The 12,944-nt window shown below is 44.9% G+C and overlaps 1 protein-coding gene across 1 annotated transcript in view; it reads left to right on the top strand.

Annotated features, from left to right (window-relative positions):
- Positions 1 to 12,944, top strand: part of LOC144501164 (telomerase-binding protein EST1A-like) — a 290,259-nt gene that overhangs the window by 176,013 nt on the left and 101,302 nt on the right. The window contains exon 5 of the mRNA XM_078224572.1: positions 6,233 to 6,409. Within this exon, the coding sequence (XP_078080698.1) occupies positions 6,233 to 6,409 (177 nt within the window). The remainder of the gene's footprint in view (positions 1 to 6,232; positions 6,410 to 12,944) is intronic.

The following is a 12,944-nucleotide window of genomic DNA, read 5'->3' as shown; positions in this document are numbered from 1 at the left end:
TCATCCGCAAACGTACTAATCAGACTACCCACATTTTCCTCCAGATCATTTATATATACTACAAACAACAGAGGTCCCAGCACTGATCCGCGCGGAACACCACTAGCTACAGATCTCCATTCTGAAAAACACCCTTCCACCGCTACTCTCTGTCTTCAATAACCAAGCCAGTTCTGTATCCATTTAACCAGCCCACCTCGAATCCCATGTGATTTTTAGTTTTTATACCAGTCTGCCATGTGGATCCTTGTTAAACGCCTTACTAAAATCCATATAAACTACATCCATGCCTTTCCTTCATCAATTATCTTTGTCACATCTTCAAAAAACTCAATCAAGTTGGTGAGACATGACCCTCCCTGTACAAAACCATGCTGCCTGTCACTAACTAGTCCATTTTTCTCTAAATGTGCATATATTCTGTCCCTCAGTATCTTCTCCAAAAGCTTCCCCACCACTGACATCAGGCTCACAGGCCTGTCATTTCCTGGATTTCCCTGCTTCCTTTCTTAAACAAGGGAACAACATTGGCTATTCTCCATTCCTCTGGAACCTCGCCTGTGGTCAAAGAGGATGTGAAGATATCTGTTAAGGCCCCAGCTATTTCTTCCCTTGCCTCCCACAGTAACCTGGGATAGATCCCATCTGGCCCCGGGGACTTGTCTACCTGAATGCAAATTAGGATACCCAACACTTCCTCCTTCGATAATTCTCTAGAGCGTTCACATACCTGTCCCTGACCTCAACATCCATCCTGTCCTTCTCCTTGGTGAATACTGATACAAAGTACTCATTAAGGATCTCACCCACTTCCTGTGGTTCCACGCATAACTTCCCTGTCCTTGAGTAGGCCTACTCTTTTTCTCGCTACCCTCTTGCTCCTAAGATATGCAAAAAAAGCCTTGGGTTTCTCCTTGACCCTGTTTGCTAAAGATTTTCTCACACACACTCACTCTCATTCTCACATGTTCTCACTTACTCTCACATTCTCTCTCACACTCACACTCTCACACATTCTCACTCTCTCGCACACTCTCTCTCACGCACACTCTCGCACGCACACATTCTCTCACGCACATTCACACACACACTCTCACATTCTCACTCTCACATACTCTTACTCTCTCACACACACACACACACTCACACTGTCTCACACACACACACTCACACACCCACACATTCTCTCACGCGCACATTCTCTCACGCGCACACACTCACACACTCTCATTCTCTCTCACACCCACACACTCACTCTCTCACACTCACACTCTCTCACACCCACACACTCTCTCACACTCACACACACTCTCTCACACTCACACACACTCTCTCTCACTCACTCACACTCTCTCACACATACACACTCTCTCACACACTCTCTCACACACACACTCTCTCTCATATCCACACACTCTCTCACACACACACACACTCTCTCACACACACACTCTCTCTCATATCCACACACTCTCTCACACACACACACACACTCTCACAACACACTCTCTCTCACACTCTCTCACACGTGCACTCTCTCACACGCACTCTCTCTCTCAGACCCACACACTTCTCAGAATCACACACTCTTTCAAACACAAACACAGCCTTCTCTACAGAATAACATAGTATTCTCCAAAAGTATTTAACAAAAACATCCTAATTCAATAGCTTTTTGAAGACCAGGACAGCCACAATGGGTTGAATAGGCTGCTGTGTTGGATCATTCTACACTTTGACTTTCACCATTGCTTGTGTTCCTCCTTGCTTGCACACATTCTCTCATCCTCTGCAGTATCTTCACAATGTTGGTGAGCACTTAGGGTAATTTTCAATGATCAAGACGATGAATAGCACTGTGACTGCCACTGCAGCTATGTTAGCTAACTGACGATTGAATAGATCTTGGGACTTCCTTCGTCCAAATGGCTGTTATCTTTGTTGCCACTTCAGACATTGGGAAAATTCCAGCTGATAGAAGTCTTGAAGATTATGAAAGGATTTTATAGGGCGGATGGAAAGGTGTTTCTACTTATGGGCAAGATCAAAACTGAGGGCCATGAGTATAAGATAGTTACTGATAAATCCAATAGAGAATTCAGAAGAACCTTCATTAACTAAAAGGTGGCTTGAATGTGGAACTCACTGTCACAAGAAGTAGTTGATGTGAATAACACAGTACAGTAATGTCAAAACTAGCATCAATTTGAGATTGGAACTTTGAAAGGGATAAAACAACCTCAGTGTGAGAAATTTTGATGACACAATTTGTCTGAATGTATCGCTAGAAATACTCATAGAATCATAGAAACCCTACAGTACAGAAAGAGGCATTTGGCCCATCGAGTCTGCACCGACCACAATCCCACCCAGGCCCTACACCCATATCCCTACATATTTACCCGCTAATCCCTCTAACCTACGCATCTCAGGACACTAAGGGACAATTTTAGCATGGCCAATCAACCTAACCCGCACATCTTTGGACTCTCAACAATCCAGCAATCCAACAGCCTAACTGAATCCAGAGTGAGGCAAATAAGCTAAAAGTGCTTTGATTGGTCTAAAACCAGCACCTTGTTTTGTTTTGATTTGATTTGATTTATTATTGTCACATGTATTAGTATACATTGAAAAGTATTGTTTCTTGCACACTATACAGACAAAGCATACCGTTCATAGAGAAGGAAAGGAGAGAGTACAGAATGTAGTGTTACAGTCATAGCTAGGGTGTAGAGAAAGATCAACTTAATGCAAGGTAGGTCCATTCAAAAGTCTGATGGCAGCAGGGAAGAAGCTGTTCTTGAGCCGGTTGGTACGTGACCTCAGACTTTTGTATAATTTTCCCGGCAGAAGAAGGTGAAAGAGAGAATGTCCGGGGTGTGCTGAGTGCTTGGTTATGCTGGCTGCTTTTTCCCGATGCAGCGGGAAGTGTAGACAGAGTCAATGGATGGGAGGCTGGTTTGTGTGATGGACTGGGCTACTTTCACAACCCTTTGTAGTTTCTTGCGGTCTTGGACATTGCAGAAGTCATACTAAGCTGTGATATACTTGGAAAGGATGCTTTCTATGGTGCATCTGTAAAAGTTGGTGTGAGTCGTAGCAGACATGTCAAATTTCCTTCGCCTCCTGAGAAAAAAGAAACGTTGTTCGGCTTTCTTAACTATAGTATCGGTGTGCAGGGACCTGGTGAGGAGAAATTTCTTCACCTAGTGGGTGGTGAATGTGTGGAATTCACTACCACAGAAAGTAGTTGAGGCCAAAACGTTGTCTGATTTCAAGAAGAAATTAGATATAGCTCTTGGGCTAAAGGGACAAGGGACATGGGGGGGGGGGGGGGGGGGGGATGCGGGGGGGGGGGGGGGTAACAGGATATTGAATTCGATGATAAGCCATGATCAAAATGAATGGCGGAGCAGGCTCGAAGGGCCGAATGGCCTACTCCTGCTTCTAGTTCCTAGAACCAGGACAGGTTATTGGTGCTCTGGACACCTAGAAGCTTGAAGCGCACAAGCATTTCCACTTCATCCCCTTCATGTGTGTTTACCATGGTCACCAATCTCCACAATGTTTGCAAGGCCTTGCTTCGAAGGATTCTGAATACAAAAGAACCCCTCACATCTCACATCTTGGCAGTATAGCCTTGTTGAGCCGTGAGACATGAGGGTAGAACAAAACTGGTTCAACATGTATCTGTGCAAATTCTGCTCAGGCTATTCTAATTACTTGTGGAAGAGTCACTTTGTTATCTAGAACAAAGAACAGTACAGCACAGGAAACAGGCCCTTCAGCCCTCCAAGCCTGTGCCGCTCCTTGGTCCAACTACACCAATCGTTTGTATCCCTCCATTCCCAGGCTGCTCATGTGACTATCCAGGTAAGTCTTAAACGATGTCAGCGTGCCTGCCTCCACCACCCTACTTGGCAGCGCATTCCAGGCCCCCACCATCCTCTGTGTAAAAAACATCCCTCTAATATCTGAGTTACACTTCGCCCCTCTCACCTTGAGCCCGTGACCCCTCGTGATCGTCACTTCTGATCTGGGAAAAAGCTTCCCACCGTTCACCCTATCTATCCCCTTCATAATCTTGTACACCTCTATTAGATCTCCCCTTATTCTCTGTCTTTCCAGGGAGAACAATCCCAGTTTACCCAATCTCTCCTCATAGCTAAGACCCTCCATACCAGGCAACATTCTGGTAAACCTTCTCTGCACTCTCTCTAACGCCTCCACGTCCTTCTGGTAGTGTGGCGACCAGAACTGGACGCAGTACTCCAAATGTGGCCTAACCAGTGTTCTATACAGCTGCATCATCAGACTCCAGCTTTTATACTCTATACCCCGTCCTATAAAGGCAAGCATACCATATGCCGCCTTCACCACCTTCTCCACCTGTGTTGCCACCTTCAAGGATTTGTGGACTTGCACACCTAGGTCCCTCTGTGTTTCTATACTCCTGATGGCTCTGCCATTTATTGTATAACTCCCCCCTACATTATTTCTTCCAAAAGGCATCACTTTGCATTTATCTGGATTAAATTCCATCTGCCACTTCTCCGCCCAATTTTCCAGCCTATCTATATCCTGCTGTATTGTCCGACAATGTTCATCGCTATCCGCAAGTCCAGCCATCTTCGTGTCATCCACAAACTTGCTGATAACACCAGTTACACCTTCTTCCAAATCTGTCTCTAAAAAGTTATTTATTCATCCCAAGTTCTGAAGAGAAGGTTTCAATGGTGCTGATTGTACTAATCATAGAATCCCTACAGTGCAGAAGGAGGCCAGTCCGCATCGAGTCCACATCGACAACAATCCCACCTAGGCCCTATCCCTGTAACCCCACGTATTTACCCCACTAATCCCTCTAACCTACACATCCCGGGACACTAAGGGACAATTTAGTATTGCCAATGCACCTAACCCGCACATCTTTGGACTGTGGGAGGAAACCGGAGCACCCGGAGGAAACCCACGCAGACACGAGGAGAACGTGCAGACTCCACACAAACCGTGACCCATGCCGGGAATTGAACCCGGGTCCCCTGGAGCTGTGAGGCAGCAGTGCTAACCACCGTGCCACCCTTGTTCCACTGTACCGCCCTGTGTTAGCTTAACCCCCTGCAATCTGGTTTGAAGCTGCCATGTTTGAACTGATCTATTGTCACGCTTATTTTGCTTCTGAAAATTGTTCTATTTGTGAAGAAACCTATTTAATAGTTTAGTCTTTTACAAAAAGTGCCTGCTTGTTGGATCTTCCAACATGACATGACGTTTATTGGGGAGTCCCACATTCTATCCCTCTGTAATAGAAGGTACAGTGTTCGCTCGGGACATGCTCAGTAAATAGGCTGACATTTTGGTTTGTGGGGAATGAAGGCTTGCCTGCAGGAGAAAGGAACTGGCTTGAGCTTGTATTATCACTATAATCTTCCTATGATTTGGCAGCTATCTAAACACATACTTCAAAAGTTTGCAGGGTAGTATTTTATTTAGCTGCTGGAAATTGAATTCCTCCAGTAAATTCAATGAACTACTTGCCACCAGTATTTGTAATTGTTGCCAGTGCCATATTCATGATGTGAAAAATACATTTGTCCTCAAATATATTAGAATTCATTAATTGTAAAAATGCTGTTTTAAACTCTTGGGGGAAAAAAACTTCCCTCAATTTCTACACTGTAATTTGAAAAAAAACCCAGCATTATAGTTTCAGAATTAGTGCTGTGTGTAGTCAGCACTTTGTTAGAGTGTGAGTGAACCTCTGTCAGCACCCTCCTGACCAGTAAAAGCATCCACAAATGACTTAATGTCTGTAGCCCTGGCTTAAGGTCAAGCCTGAGATTCTGGCTTTGTGGTCACAGATCATGCTAATGTCAAGTGGCTGACGAGCAGTATAATAGGTGGTTAAAATTAGAGAAAGGAGGAAGTTGATGCTATTGTGGAAACACTTTTCAGTTTCCTTTTTGCGACTTAAACCTTTCAGATTTGCTGCTCTTTCCTTGTACTGTTCCTCTCGTTTGACTTTGGTTGCACGTAGTGACTTTACTGGGGTGTGCATGTGGACCACCTTGTGATCACCCTTGCGTGGCTTTCCCCAGCCCAGAGTCAGCTGCCCCCCTTGTAGCCTCAATCCTGTTTGACACGTTTCTCATCAGTCTTTTTGGCATTTGACCAACAATGTGGTTTTTACCCCCTGCTTAACATTCTGGTTTCCTCCCCAAAACACTAGGTAATAGCGGCTGACTGCAAGAGGGTCACAGTGCTAAAGTACTTCCTGGAAGCTCTGTGCGGCCAAGAAGAACCTCTGTTGGCATTCAAGGGTGGAAAGTATGTGTCAATGGCACCCATCCCAGACAGCCTGGGAAAGGAAGATGGAAGCCAGCAGGGAAAACAACTGGAGGATCAGGTACAGTACACCAGAGGGGTTTTTTTTTTGTTCCATTTCCTGAAATTCCACTGCTGCTACGAGATCCACATGCTGTTTTCTATTTCACTTTTTAATGGATGATTTAATGGAGCTAACCTCGGAAAGGTCAAGGTTCAGGAGTAGGATAAAGTTTATAGCTGTGGCACTGATTTCACAGGGGGCCTCGCTTGGAGCACTGATACAGGAAGAGACAAACTCATTGGTTTGTGTGGAAAATTGAACAGCAGCCCACATCCTGATATGATTAGGGATTTTGCTGCTGTTCCTGCTTTTTCATATACTCCCTTAAAGCTGCACTATCCCCAGCCCTTTGTTCACTAAATTCCCTTCTCCCTCAGAATCAATTCATCACGTGGATGCATCAGCTTGTGCATCCCTCACATAGATTAGACAATGAGGAGCTGAGTCAGCTGCTTCCTGCCATGTCCCTGTTTATTAACAGATTGAATAGTCGACATAAACAAATTCCTGACAGCCTTTGTGTGTTTCTTTTTTTGATGACATCTCTGGTTGATGGGCTGCCATGTTGGTTATCAGCGCTAATGATGGCTGTCAGCGCTGCAGTGGCTAATGACTGAAACCAGTACCCACCTCCGCTTCCCCTGACCGCCCCACTCCATGAATAAAAGTTCTTACACACCGAGAAAAATACATCCTCATTGGATATGGTAAATTGAGGGAACAGGAGTAGATCTTTCAGTCCATCAAGCCAGTTACACCATGCCTTTAGATCTTAGCTGATGTGTACATTAACTCCATTTACCCATTTTTGTTCCAAAATCTATAGGTCTCATTCTTGAAATCTCCATTAGCCCCTCAGAACCTGGAGCCCTTCGTACCTCTCACCACTGATTGCTGTGTATTACCACTGTGACTACAGCAATGTCTGATAGCTGGTGAGCTTGACAAAATGCACACCTGTCAAAGTAAGAAGTCTCACTACACCAGGTTAAAGTTCAACAGGTTTATTTGGAATCATGAGTTTTCGGAGCGCTGCCCCTTCATCAGGTGAGTGATGAAGGAGACTGTTGGACTTTAACCTGGTGTTGTGAGACCTCTTACTGTGCCCACCCCAGTCCAACGCCGGCATCTCCACATAATTGGGCCGAATGGCCACCTTCTGCACTGTAGGGATTCTATGATCACATTCAAAGAATTAGTTCCAATCTCATTGTGGACAAGATGCCTGCTCCATACCTCTATGGTTAGATATTTGTGTGTTACCTCCTCTGTCCATCTCTTCGGCCTGCCAGTTGACCACAGTGGACAGACACCACCCAGCTTTACCTCACCAGCAGCTCTGACAGCCCCTCCGCTGTCCAGAAATGGTCAGACTGCTTTTCAGACATCCAGTATTGGATGAACAAAATAATGGGAAGTTTGAAACTTTGCCTTTGGTCTCCGCCACAGTTCCCTAGTCACCATCCCTCTCCCTGGCAGCTATCTGAGGCTGAAGCAGAGTGTTCACAGCCTTGATATCATATTTGACCCTGAGATGAGTTTCCAACCACACATCCATGCCATTACTAAGACCGCCTATTTCAACTTGTGTAACATCGCCTGACTCTGCTCTGCCTCAGCTGATCTGCCATTGAAACCCTTCATGCCTTTTTCACACCTCTGGACTTGGCTATTCCAACTCACTGACTGGTTCTCCCACATTCTACCATTCTAAATTGGAACTCTACTGCCTGTCCCCCAATCACAATGAGCATTGGCCACCCATCATCCTGTGCTTATTGACCCAGTTAAATTGTCAGTTTTAAAATTCCCATCTTGTTTTCAAAGCACTTCATGGCCCTTGCCTATCTGTATAATCTCTTCCAGCCCCAACCTCAGATATCAGCACTGCGTCAATTCCGGCCTCTTGTCGCTCTCCGATCTTAATCGTTCCGCCCTTGGTAGAAGTGCCTACAGCTGCCAAAACTGTAACCTCTCAATCTTTCTCTCCTCCTTTAACATACGGCTTAAAACTTGTTTCTATGACCAAGGTTTTTGCTTCCTGTCCTAATCTCTCTTTACATTGCCTGGGGTCAAATTTTGTTCCTAACTCTTCTGTAAGTATGTCAGTATGTTTTATCAATTTTTTTTCTGTCTTGAAGACGCTCAACGTCTCGGCCTCCACAGCCCTCTGTGGCAATGAATTCCACAGACCCACCACTCTCTGGCTGAAGAAATTTCTCCTCATCTCTGTTCTAAAGTGACTCCCTTTTATTCTAAGGCTGTGCCCCCGCGTCCTAGTCTCCCCTGTTAATGGAAACAACTTCCCTACGTCCATCCTATCTAAGCCGTTCATTATCTTGTAAGTTTCTATCAGATCTCCCCTCAACCTCCTAAACTCCAATGAATATAATCCCACGATCCTCAGACGTTCATCGTATGTCAGGCCTACCATTCCTGGGATCATCCGTGTGAATCTCCGCTGGACCCGCTCCAGTGCCAGTATGTCCTTCCTGAGGTGTGGGGCCCAAAATTGCTCACAGTACTCCAAATGGGGCCTAACCAGTGCTTTATAAAGCCTCAGAAGTACATCCCTGCTTTTGTATTCCAAGCCTCTTGAGATAAATGACAACATTACATTTGCTTTCCTAATTACGGACTCAACCTGCAAGTTTACCTTTAGAGAATCCTGGACTAGGACTCCCAAGTCCCTTTGCACTTTAGCATTATGAATTTTGTCACCGTTTAGAAAATAGTCCATGCCTCTATTCTTTTTTCCAAAGTGTACGACCTCGCACTTGCCCACGTTGAATTTCATCAGCCACTTCTTGGACCACTCTCCTAAACTGTCTAAATCTTTCTGCAGCCTCCCCACCTCCTCAATACTACCTGCCCCTCCACCTATCTTTGTATCATCGGCAAACTTGGCCAGAATGCTACATTAAAGATGCTATATAAATACAAGATATTGTATCTGCTCCCATTCTGACTGGGTCTGTTGTCACAATCTCTACGTCACTGTATGTTCAACCATTTCAAAGTCTCCAAAGAATTGCATTTTAAACACGCCCATCCCCTCCTATCCCGCTCAGTGCAGTTTGCGAGTAACAGTAGTTTTGATATATTTAGCCTGAATGCTGATTTTCCCCCTCCGTAGTCCAGGGACAGAGTTGCTGTTCCTCGTCATTATCCATGACCCATGCTTTGTGTGTGGGTGTGTGACAGTAGGAGCTGGCCATTCAGATTCCTTGTGGCTGAGACTAGCCTGCCATTCTTACCGTCTGGGTTCCATATGGGGAATGTATGAGACTGATAAGCTCTTTGAAAATTTCCCCTGTAAGGGTTACTGCATTAAAGGTAAAATGGGGAGGATACTACTTCCAAAGATTTGATAACTAGTTGGCAAAGAGGAGACTGGAAAGTACCACATTACCAAGGGAACATTCTTCTGTTCAGTGACTGTTGCCAGCAAATACTTAGAATCTGATTTAAGTCCTGAGAGGATTTTACAATTAAAATAATATATTAACAGAACCAAGGTAAGTCAGTGCAATTCATAATTGGCAGAAAGTTGCAGTGACAGTACCTAATCTCTGCCACAATCCAGCTTGTTGGTTAATAGCTCACAGATCTACAATGCAGAAGACCTCAAAGCCGCTGTCACTAAGGCAAGGATCTCCATGTGCTGCCAGAAAATAATGCAAGGAGCCAACATCTCTCAACTTTCTGGAGATGTCACTGTAGGAAAGAAAGCCCATTTATCCCGAACCCTTCAGTTTTTGAAAATCTTAACTCAGTGACAGCTGGCCCTCTGCAAAGACTGAGCACATCTACTCAGGGTACACTAAATCTTTAAACATCCTATTGGAGCCTCTCACAGATGCTCGAGCTGTTTGAGGTACCTATTTCATCTCATTGTGTAGGAATGGGGCTGTGTAGTCTGGCTAACTTAAATCGTTAATTCTCTTTCCCCAGAAAAGGCAAATCTCAGTGAGGTACAGGTTCCACAGGCACCATCTGATCATTCCTGTACGAGCCTTGATTGTGACTGTGTGCTCTTTAACCAGAAGGCCAGAGGACACAGGGACAGAGGTCAGCCATTCGGCCCATCCAGTCTGCTCCACCATTCAATGAGATCATGACTGATCTAATATAATCCTCAACTCCACTTTCCCGCTTTATCCCCATAACCTTGGATTCCCTTACTGATTAAAAATCTGTCTGTCTCAGCCTTGAACATACTTAACGACCCAGACGCTACAGCGCTCTGTGTAAAGATTTCTACTGATTCTAGTGGTTGGGGTGTGGAATGGACTGCCTGCAGTGATAGTGGAGTTGGACACTTTAGGAACATTTAAGCGGTTATTGGATAGGCACATGGAGCACACCAGGATGATAGGGAGTGGGATAGCTTGATCTTGGTTTCAGATAAAGCTCGGCACAACATCGTGGGCCGAAGGGCCTGTTCTGTGCTGTACTGTTCTATGTTCTATGATTCACCATCCACTGAAAGAAGAAATTCCTCCTGATCTCAGTCTTAAATGGGTGTTTTTTTCTCCTGAGTATAATATAAAAGCAAAATACTGCAGATGCTGAAATTTGCAACAAAAACAGATAATGCTGGAAAGTCTCAGCAGGTCTGGCAGCATCTGCGGAGAGAGAATAGAGCCGATGTTTTGAGTCTGGATGACCCTTTGTCAGAGCTGGACCGATGCTGTCAGACCTGCTGAGATTTTCCAGCATTATCTGTTCTTGTACCTGAATATAGTGTTCACAGGCAGATGGTGGTTTTTGACACTAAGTTGCTGTCTGCGAGGCTGATGGAGGCACCAACACCAACTGGTTCTCTTCAATCTCCACTCAAAACAAGACATGTGCTGGGTAGCAGTGTTCCAAGGTAATGTGCCAGTGTTGTCAGGTGACATACATGGCTGGCTGAGTCAGTACAATGTTGCACATGTCCTTAGCCCATTCGATATGGAACTTGCAGAGCAAACTCAGTGCTCTAAGCCTGCTGGTACCTCTCCAGCCAAGGGTTTATACCGTCTGAATCCAATATCAACAGTGTATTAATGTGGCCTCGGGCAGACACCAGCAGTCTGCCATTCAGCTATTTAACTTCAAACTCCTTTCCATACCACAATGTCTCAATAGTGGAAAACTGCAGTCAACCCCAAAACTAAATCACTGATGACAATAGCTTTGAAATCTGCCCAACAGTAAACCCAGCTTAAAATGATCATGGTCAGAACTTTAAATGTCCAGATTATCTAACTTCACTTTTATTGCCAAATTACATGACTTGTCTTCTGTGTCTGGCTTTTTGTGATCTGCTGATTTGATCAGGTTATGTATTGTGCTTCAGCTTACTCCTTACAGTGTCTGGGCAGCACAGGTACACTCCTGTGGAGTACTTCATTGGCAGCGCTGTGTAATGTGGAGACTCTGGTTTTAGACACTGGGTTTTGATGTGGTTCCTCAGTGGTGTGAATTTTGTGTTGTTTATTTTTGAAATGTTCCCTCCTCCTGATGATTGCCTAAGTCGCAGAAATGTTATCATTTGGCCTTGGTACTGAACAGTGCCAATGAAGAAGCTGCTGGTGTGTGTGCTGTGTTACCTGATCTTGAGCAGTAGTGGCCTCAGTGCTCCCAAGAGCAAAACCAGCTCCCAAGTTCCCATTCCTGATTGCTATCGTGTCTTTAAGCAGTCGAGGCGGACAGTGCATCAGTGCTGGCTGAAGACCCTGACCAGATGGTCAGCTATTCCTGTCCAGGCCTCTCACCTGCAGGAGAGCTACTGGGCTGACGGTCACCCAAATCAATGGAACTGTACGCTGGCATGAATCCCCATTTATAAATAGGGGACAGGCTGGGGGTAAAAACTGATGTGTAGACTCATTAGTTTTCTTGTGCTTTATACAAACCCCTTTAAATTTTTCTACTGGCATTTAGTGACTTTTGTGATTACATTTGCTGAATACATTTGCTGAATTATAGTGGTATAATTAATATTCCATCAGACTAACGTGCTGTGGCACTTAGTAAGACCCAGAGCTTTGCCTCTCTGGCAGTCATAGTGTCCAGAGGTTTGACCTGCACACCAAATTCTTGAGAGTAAATGACTCGGAGCTGTGCAACCATGTGAAGCATAAAAGAAAGGTTTTCCTTCTTATGGAGTGAAGGATGGAATGATCGAACCCTGGTCTTTGCACAGAGTTGGTGAAGTACTTGGAAGCAGTTCCTTAAGGCTGGGGAGATAGTGGAGCAGATCCTTCCCAGTGGCTTGCCATTTGTGGTTCAATGCCCATTGGTGCAGCTTGAACTCCCTGAGCAGAGGTGCACTATGATGACACAAAGCCGTGCCTTGAAGCCTGTCTAACAACATGATACAAAATTAATGGAGGTTATTCAGCAGGCAAGGCATGTTTAAATATCAGTCATTATTAGAATTAGAATTTAGAAATCTGCTGGGTTTGGAGTTTATTCGAGCTACCAGACTGCATTGGTAATCCATGTTTATCTAGATTTCTGGCAGCTTCTATTCTTATCAAGGCATTATTAATCAGCGAGGCAT

Source organism: Mustelus asterias, chromosome 12 (assembly GCF_964213995.1).
Source record: "Mustelus asterias chromosome 12, sMusAst1.hap1.1, whole genome shotgun sequence".
Classification (NCBI taxonomy): Eukaryota; Metazoa; Chordata; class Chondrichthyes; order Carcharhiniformes; family Triakidae; genus Mustelus; species Mustelus asterias.
The sequence above is the reverse complement of the archived record's forward strand: the minus strand, read 5'-3'. Positions and strand labels throughout refer to the sequence as shown.